Genomic DNA, 9,863 nt, shown 5'->3' on the forward strand with positions numbered 1-9,863 from the left:
GACTTTGTTGCTCTGTTCCCATTGGTGTTTTGCCAGGCACCTAATTTTACCACAGAAACTGCATTAAAAATGTTCTAAAAAAAACTCGGTTTATTCATGAGTATATACAGTAGGTATTCTAAGCCTTTTGCTTTTGCCTATGCATTGTAGAATAAGTTTTTTTGGGGTTTTTTGTAATGATTTGGTGGAGGGGCTCATATAGCTCTTATCACAGCCCATACATCCATTGTGTCATGTACATTTGTACATTTGTTGCCATCATCATTTTCAAAACATTTTTTTCCTACTTGAGCCCTTGGTATCAGCTCCTCATTTTTTCCCCACCCTCTGCCACCCTCCCTCCCTCATGAACCCTTGATAGTTTATAAATTGTTATTATTTTTTCATGTCTTACACTGTCTGATCTGTATCCATGTACATGCCCTGGTCTAGCTGGATTTGTAAGGTAGAATTGGGATCATAATAATGGGGGAGAGGAAGCGTTAAAGAACTAGAGGAAAGTTGTATGTTTCATCGGTGCTATAGTGCACCCTGACTGGTTCAAGTTATTCTTCACATATGAGAAATTTTGGTGGGATCTTAATACAGATTGCATTAGACCAAGAGATCAAACTTGATCAGAAATGACATCTTTGTAGTGATCAGTCTTCTAATTTATGAATATAGAATCTTTATCCATTCATATGTTGATAGGCATTTATGTTGTGTTCACCTTTTAACATATTCCATGCACTAAGCTCTTTTATTTCATTCATCAGTTTTGTTTTCATAGTACAGATCCTGTATATGTTTTATTAGATTTACACCTAACTACAGATAGTCCCTGAGTTACAAACAACAGCTGTTTTATGTCAGTAAGACTGTAAGTAGACTTTGTAGGTAATTTGGAACAGGTGCACATAATTCTTACTTAGCAGTGGTTCTCAATTTTCCTAATGCCGTGACCCTTTAGTGTAGTGCCTTATGTTCTGGTGACCACCCCCCAACAATAAAATTATTTTTGTTGCTACTTCATAACTGTAATTTTGCTACTGTTATGAATTGTGTGACCCCTGTGAAAGGGTTGTTCAACCCCCAAAGGTGTCGTGACCCACAGCTTGAGAACCGCTGCTTTAGTGCAAGAACTTGGAGCACTCATGACACTGTGTGTAGGTGTTGGACTGCTAACCACAGGGTCAGTTATTCAAATCTACTGGCCACTCGTCTGGACAAAAATGAGGCTGCCTGTGTCTGTACAGACTGACAGTCTTAGAAACCCTGAAGAGTAGTTCTTTGTGCTGTAGGGTTACTACGCATCAGAATGGAGTTAGTGGCAGTAGGCTTGTTGGGTTTTGTATTTTATTTGTTTAGTGCACAAAAGCCTAGAAGCTTTTTCAGTGATTTAAAAACTGTGTGTGCAGCAAGTGAAGGTAATTATGATGAATAATTTTTCGAGTAGGGCCCTGGTGGCGTAGTAGCTTACATTTGGGCTGCTAGCCACAAGGTCGGCAGTTTGAATCTATCTGCTGCTCCTCAGGTAGAAAGATGTGGTTTTCTACTCTTGTATATAGTTCCAGTCTCGGAAACCCACAGAGGCATTCTACCCTGCCTATAACGCTCTAAGAATTAGGAATCACCTTGATGGCAGTGAGCTGAGTTGAGTGGCTGGTTCAATGATTTCAAATTGAAAGGAAATACAGGGTGATTTTAAAAGTTACTGGAAACCTTCCCTTCTAACTCCAATTTTCTACAAACATTTTAAAGCCCCTTTGTATATATAATTTTAACGACACATAGAAATTGTCTATAAGTTGGACATTTATATCCCAGGACTGCCTATAATGTTTTAGATAAAATTTAAATGGCATAATGCTTATATTTTCCATTTCCCTAGTATGTAGAAATACTATTGAATTTTTTTAATTTATTTTTTTATCAATTTATTGGGGCTCATACAATTCATCACAATGCATACATCAATTGTGTAAAGCACATCTATACATTTGTTGCCCTCATCATTCCCAAAAATCGCTTGCCTCTTGGGTTCCCGGAATCGGGTCATTTTCCTTTTTTCCCCCTCCCCTTCCCTTCCTCCTCCCCTCTCCCCCATGCACCCTTAATAATTTATAAATTATTATTGTATCTTATATTACACTGTCCGGCGTCTCCCTTCACCCACCCCTCCGCTGCCCGTCCCCCAGAGAGGAGGCCACACGTAGCTCCCTGTGATCCATTCCCCCCTACTACATCCCCCTTCCCTCCTGGTATCGCCACTGTCACCCCTGGTCCTGAGAGGTTCCTCTGTCCTAGATTCCCTGCATTTCCAATTCCCATCTGTACCGCTGTGCATCATCTGGTCCAACCAGGTCTGCAAGGCAAAATTGGGGTCCTGGTAGTTGGGGGGAACTACTGAATTTTTAATGCTGATTTTATAAACCAGGACCTTGCTGAACTTAATTTCTATCATTTTCTTTTTTGATGTGTCCGGGAGAATGATTTTGTAAAAAGTGTTACTTTCTCTGATTGTTTCCTTTTTGTCTTATTGAACTTGGTCCTCCATCCCCCACTAATTCTTATAAACTGGAAGTTAGGTCTGATGATGTGGCTAAGTTCAGGTTAAGCTTTTGGGAAGAGTACTTTATAGATGATATTATGTACTTTATATTCAAGAGTATTTTTTAATTGTTTAGTAGCAAGTATTAGCTATTGTGTCTTAAGAAATTAAATTTATTTAAAATTTTAATTGTCATTTTCCAAAAATTCTGTTTTGAAGATCCTTACAATGATAGTACTCTATATAAACCATGTATTTTTAGATGATACAATTTTTATTTCATTTTAAATTTAAGGTTTTATTTGGAAGAACCTCCAGGAACACAGAAGCTTTATTTGGGAAAAACTGTTCCACCATCTAAAGTGGCCCATCTTGGAGATAAAGAACAATCTAACTGGACAAAAGAAGTACAAGGAATTTCAGAACAGTAAGTGTCATAAAAAGTATTTAACATCATAGACATAGATTCTTAGTTAATACACTTGTCCTCTAACTTAATTTCCACTTACAATAATGAGTAAATTACGTGGCGCCACATCTGCCTGACCTCTTATCGCTTCAGTTGGGAGAAGGAGAATCCATCTCCACACCACCTCAGGCTGACGGTCACAAGGCAGAGCTCAACATGCTTTCACTCTCCATCATCTTTACCCTGTTCGGACACCAACTGTTCCTTCCACAGCATTCTACTCTTCTGCCTGCTTTCATAATCAGTTGCAGTGGCCACACCGAACTCACAAATAATACTCGGGATCATGAGGGTTTATTAGGGAAAGTTACCATAACAAACAAGGATCAGAAAACCTTGAGGATACAATCTTTGGTCCACAGCAGCACCTCTTCTCAGCCAGCAGTCATGTATCTCTATGGTCCCCAGCCTCTCAGCCACGTGGTCCCTTGACCTCTGCCAAGGTTTCTCAGGTTGAGAAACTTCTCCACTGTTCTGCCCCACAGTCTCGTGGTCTTTAGTCTCAGTGCTGCATCCTCTAATCTTGCTGGTGCCTCTGCCACTTCAGACAGGGATCTGGCATGTGTTGTACTTGTGACTGTTCTTTCTTGATGGTCCTGGGATTCTCTGTTCCTGCTTCTGAGATGCTTCGTTCTTATAGCTATTAATCCCTTCTGTTAGTTTTACACACCCAGTCATTTGGTGTGAGTCATAAAGACATGGACAGAAGAGCTGTTCTAAGTAATTTTCACTCTGACTACAGACTACCTCATTATCTTGTGTTCCAAAGAAAATAATGAATTCTGGCTTAAACTAACATCTGGGTAAGAGCAGTTTTAGCCTTGTCCAATTTGTCACTAGAATACTTAATGAAGAAAATGAAAATACATAACCACTTAAAACTCGGAATAAAATTATCATACTGTCTGGATTTAAGAGTTAATTTAACTAACCAAAAGATCTTTGAATTTCTTGGCCATATCTAAGTAATGAACATAGAGAGGTCGACCCTTCTTTATTCTTCACCTTTTCACTCCAAACCCCAAATGTTCCAGGCTTCATAAAGGCAAGGTCTGAGAGATAGTGGAGAACTTGGCTCTCTGCCGAATGTTACTTTTTCAGTTTACCAGAGTACTCTATGGCCATCCTATGAGTACTTCTCTTCATCCAAACATTAGAATTTCCAAAAATGAAACACAATGAAGACTGACAGTGACATATGAAACAAGGTTATAGATGTGTATCCATCAGCCTTCCCATTCAATTTGTAATAGGTTAAATTGTTTCAATTGGTTAGTTTACAACTCAAGGAAAATCCTTTACAGTTTTGGAACTAATACTTGGCTATAATATCCTTACAGTACCCTTGTGGCTTAGTAGGTTAAGTGTCAGGGTTGACTCAATGGCATTCTGCAGGACAGGGTAGACCTGCCTCTGGGGGTTTCCGAGACTGTAGCTCTGTAGGGGAGTCGACAGTGTCCTCTTTCTCCCTTGTGGGGCAGCTGGTGGTTTGGAATGGCTGACTTTGTGCTTAGCAGCCCAACTTGTAACCTCTATGTTATAAGGGCTCGTCTTTTCGGTAACAGTGTAATTAATTATATATCTCTGTCACAGCTCCTAGTATTCTGATTTTTTATGATAGCACATAAACAAAATCATAATTATATGTGTATCTGATTACTCTAATGATTCTTTCTTTATATAGTATTTTCTATGAAGGCAGGAAACACACCTTTTTTGGGTCATCTCTATTTTTCTCTTTTACTGTTTTGTGTCTAGGCACTTAGTAAATATGTTTATTTGTTTGAATGGATTCAAATTCTTTTGGTCAAGACTCTTGATTAAAAGAGAAATGATATGAGAATTATGATGGCAACAAATGTACAAATGTGCTCGACACAATGGATTGTGATAAGAATTGTACGAGCCCCCAATAAAATGATTTTTTTTAAAAAACGATGTAAACTCATAAAAAGTTTAGTCATTTGTTCATATATTCAAAAATTATTTATACCTGCTAGGTATAGTAGTCCACTACTCATCCGTCAGTTGGTTATATCATGGCAGCTTGCATGCAACTATGATGTCAGAAGCTGTGCTGTAGTATTTCAAATACTAGCAGGATCACCCTTGGGGAACAGGTCTCAGTGGAGCTTTCAGACTGAGACTAAAACTACAAAGAAGGAATAGGTTGTCTACTTCTGAGGGATTCGCTACTGCAAACCTTATGAATAGCAGTGAAACATTGCCTCACATAGTGCCAGAAGACGTGCCCCTCAGGTTGGAAAGCACTCAAAATACAACTGAGATAGAGCTGTCTCCTCAAATTAGTCAATCCCAACTCATCAACTCTATGCACAACAGAATTAAATACTGCTCAATCCTATGTCATCCTCCTAAATTTTTTTATGCTGAGCCCATTGGTTGTAGCCACTGTTGTTAATCCATCTCCTTGAGGGTCTTCCTCTTTTTTGAAAACCTTCTGCTTTACCAAGCAGGATGTTCTATTCCAGGGACTTGTCTCTCCTAATGACATATTTAAAATCTGCCATCCTTGCTTCCAAGGAGCATTCCAGCTGTAGTACTTTCAAGGCACATTTATTTTTTTTCTTCTGGCAGCCCATGTTACTTACAATATTCTTTGCCAACATCATAATTCAGATGCACCAAATCTTTCTTATTCATTGTCCAGCTTTCACGTGCATAGGAGCTGACTGGAAAATACTATGCCTTGGGCCAGGCACACTTGGTGTTTATATCTTTGCTCTTTAACACTTGAAAGAGGTCTTGTGTAGCAGATTTGCCCAAGAAAATACAGAATTTGATTTCTTTGCTGCTGGTTTCATGAGGGTTGATTGTAGATCCACGTAAAATGAAACCCTTGACAACTTCCACCTTTTCTCTGTTTATCACGATGCTGTCTATGGTGGGAGGATTTTTGTTTTCTTCATATTGAGTTAAAATTCATACTGAATTTTCTTTGATTTTCATCAGCAGATACTTCAAGTCTCCTTCCCTCTCAGCACAAAAGGCTGTGTCAGCTGCGTATCACAGATAGTTAACAAGCTTCCCTCCAAACCCTATGCCAACTTCTTCATACTGTCCCTGTAATTTTTGGGAATAATCTGTGAATTTTGTGTGGCTATTGCAATGAGTTATCAAAGGTTGAAGAGAGGAAGTATGTCTTATTTCATAGGAATAGGCCTTTGTATGTTCTTGATTCTCCTTCCCCCTCATAAAGTTAGAAGCAACCAAATGCCTGCCATTGCCATTTTTTACAGATAGTTGGATTGTTTCCACCATTTGCTATTGTGACAAGTGCTAGTGTGGACATTATGTACACAAGTATTTATTGAGTCCATGCTTTTAAGTCTAGGGGTGAAATTGCTAGGGTATGTGGCAATTCTTTATTTAACTTTTAAAGAACCATCAAACTTTACATCCTTATCAGCAATATTTGTTCCAATTTTTCCACCTCATCACCAATATTTGTGATTTTTCCATTTTTTATTTTTATTACAGCTATCTTTGTGGATATGAAGCATAAGAATTTCTTAGAACCCTATGAGTTGTCACTTTGCTGCCAGACATTGGGAAAGGTATCCACAGAGAAAGACCAATAATACACGAAGGTTTAAGTTGGGTCCTCAGAACTGGTAGCATGTAGCCTTTAATGTATCACTTAATAATTACATAAGTATTTGGTAGAAACTAGTTTGGATGATCATGAAGAAGTTATATTTTTAGAATACGTGCCACACACAAACATATGTATGCTTCTGTGTTCTTTTTCTTTTTTTTTTTTAAGGTACCTGAGAAGAAAAGGAATAATAATAAATGAAACATCAGTAGTTGTGTATGCTCAGTTACTTACAGGTCATAAATATCAAGTAAATCCAAATGGTGAAGTCAGACTAGAGAAACAGTGGTCAAAGCAAGTTCTTCCTTTTGTTTATCAAACGATTGTTAAGGTAAGTCTCTTTCAGGCTAAAGTTCTGTGTGGATGCACACTAATGCACACTGTTTAAAGAGAAGACATCTATGAATATTTAGTGATTTATAAAAGATGTTTTCATGAATGAATGGTTGAGCTTATTAGTGTAATTTGTAAATTACCATGTCTTTATTAGGAGTATCACATGCTCTGAAAGTATGTAGACCTGAAGAACATGTCTTTTATCTTTTTATATAAGGACTTGCAGCTTGAAAAATATCCCCTCATTAACTTACACACTTGAATTTTCAGATTTTTATTCTCCAAAATAGTTTGCCTTAAGTAAATTAATAAACCTAAAAAGGCATTTGCTTTTCTGCTTGTAAGATGTGGTAAGGGGACAAAAAGTTCTTAGAGCATGTGATGATACTATAATGTAGGGTTACAGTATAATGTACTAATGAGGAGCACAGCTACTTACATTGGCTTCCTAACATTATGAACCTGGGTAAGATTCACTTATTTCTGTGCTGTAGTTTCCTGATCTGTACACACCCTGTGGGTTTCCAAGACTTTCCATCTCTATGGGGGCAGAGAGCCAGCCTCGTCTTTCTTCCTTTGTTGGTGGGAAGTTGTCGTTAGCAGGCCAAGGCATTACCCATGAAACCACTAGGGCTCCTTCCTCATCTATGAAGTAGGGCTAATCGTGGTTTGTGCCACAGAGAGTTGTCTTGAGAATCATATTTCAAATAACTATATGTGGATTACCTAGAACACTGAACTGCCTAGCATATACTAAGTAGTTAATGAACTTTATGTGCTATCCTTGGTATGTAGAAAATCTTTACATTTGATGTCTACAGATAACATCATTATAATCCTATAGTAAAATATGCAATCTGTAGAAATTTTTACTGTGGTGGTTTACCTTTACATTTTATTTTACATAGGACATCCGAGCTTTTGATTCCCGTTTCTCCAATATCAAAACATTGGATGACTTATTTCCTCCTAAAAGTATGGTCTTCATGCTGGGAACTCCCTATTATGGCTGCACTGGAGAAGTTAGTTCCAATTATTGTTACTAATTAAATTTCTTTCTGATATCAGGTTAATATAATTATTTATTTTCTCTTCCTGTAGATGTAAAATAAAATATAATACTGAAAGGGGAAATAAGAAAAAGATATCTTTGTACATTGTAAACACAGTATTTGGCTATATGCCTTCAGTATTAAGCAAGTTGGTCAGGGGATACAGAGTTTATATCAATTTTTTTCTTTTTAGAGATTTGCTTATTGTAGTGGTATAGATGAAGTAATCTTGAAACTTTTAGATATAAGTTTGAATGAATTAGTAAATGTGTTTCTTTTTGGGGGTGGGGGGTGGGCAGTTCTCACATGGAAGATCTAAGAAACTCACTGCCAACAACTGGATTCTGGCTCATAGTAACCCTGTTGAACAGGGTAGAACTGCCCCTGTGGGTTTCCAAGACTGTAACTCTTTATGGGAGGAGAAAGCTTTGTCCTTCTCCCATCTAGCAGCTGGTAGTTTCTAACTGCTGACCTTATGATTAGCAGCCTAACTCTTAGCCATTGTGCCATGCCACCAGGGCTCCTTCTCTTGGAAGAAGTTATATATAAATAGATAGTGGCAAAAGAACCTGTGGAGATGAACTAAAATTGAAATATTAGTGTGAACTCGGGGTTTCTAATAAATATATGTATGTTTGTTTATATATGGATTTATGTTCTAATATATGTAAGTTGTATATGCATTTACATAAGCACATGTGTATGTATATATATTTGTATATGTATACATACATATATATTCTAACTCTTTACTCAAAAGGCCAGGAAACAAAGACACCCCAGCAGTGGACACATGTAATACCCAGATCTTGACCTATAATCTAACCCATTGCCTACTAAATGTCACCTGTCCTCTTCAGAGAAATATTTAATTCCAGGGCTAGGGCAGAGCAGGTACATAATGAAACTGTGACAACTTGTTAGGCCAGAAAATAAGAAAAAGCTCAAACTAATAAAGGGGAGCATGTAACTTAAACCCAAGAATCATGTTAAAGGGACAGACCTTACAGGCACCCAAATAATTAAATACAGTACTGACTTTAAGTAGCTCTATTGGCTCAATAGTCAAGCCCTCGGCTGTTACCCCAAAAGGTCAGTGACTCGAACTGACCAGGTGCTCTGCCAGAGAAAGAGGAGATGCTCCACTTCTGCGTTTACAGCCTTGAGAACTCTAGAGCAGTTCTCTGTTCTGTAGGGCCACTCTCAGTCAGTCAACTTGACAGCAGTGGATTAATGTGGTTCATGAATTGTAAACCATAGCTGGAATTAGAAAGTCACGATTCCATAGCAACAATAAATAGATAAATAAGGAAAGATTCTCCTAGACAGTAACATTGAAGGTAAATATGGAGAGAATGTTGGAATTGGGAAATCATTTGGCAAGTATTAATGGAAACTGAATCAAGGCAGAATTTTTTATCAGAAGCAGGATATTCACAATGTTGAAAAATGACTCCCTATAAATTATTTATTAATTGTGATAAGGGGAGAGAAAAAAAGAAAGAAAAACTATTCTTCAGAACACTGTCTTAACTGTGTGATCAAAGTTAATATCATCAAGGGACAGGTGAACATATATTCCTCCAGATGTGATACACACAGGTGGACACCACAAACACTTATTCACTATTCTGAGGGAGGTTGTATAACCTTAGTGCATCACAAGGAAACATCAAACACAAAATAGACACTTTATTAAAAAGGGGGTATATATGCCCTTTGCCTCCTACTTCTTTCCTCTATTTCTTTGCAGCTTCCTCCTATCCCAATACCATGTTCAGCCTTCACAAGCCTAACTACAGCCATGTACATATATAAATATATTTAAGATTAAGGGGGGAACGGACCTAGATG

At 37.8% G+C, this 9,863-nt stretch overlaps 1 protein-coding gene across 5 annotated transcripts in view; it reads left to right on the top strand.

Moving 5' to 3' along the window:
* Positions 1 to 9,863, top strand: part of XRN1 (5'-3' exoribonuclease 1) — a 160,164-nt gene that overhangs the window by 83,097 nt on the left and 67,204 nt on the right. For all 5 annotated transcript variants that reach the window (XM_045287476.1, XM_045287478.1, XM_045287479.1 and 2 more), the window contains exons 20-22: positions 2,829 to 2,960; positions 6,790 to 6,952; positions 7,866 to 7,979. In XM_045287476.1, the coding sequence (XP_045143411.1) occupies positions 2,829 to 2,960; positions 6,790 to 6,952; positions 7,866 to 7,979 (409 nt within the window). The remainder of the gene's footprint in view (positions 1 to 2,828; positions 2,961 to 6,789; positions 6,953 to 7,865; positions 7,980 to 9,863) is intronic.

The sequence above is a fragment of the Echinops telfairi genome, unplaced genomic scaffold (assembly GCF_000313985.2).
Source record: "Echinops telfairi isolate 266 unplaced genomic scaffold, ASM31398v2 ScPeMD7_16;HRSCAF=60, whole genome shotgun sequence".
In the NCBI taxonomy this organism is placed as follows: Eukaryota; Metazoa; Chordata; class Mammalia; order Afrosoricida; family Tenrecidae; genus Echinops; species Echinops telfairi.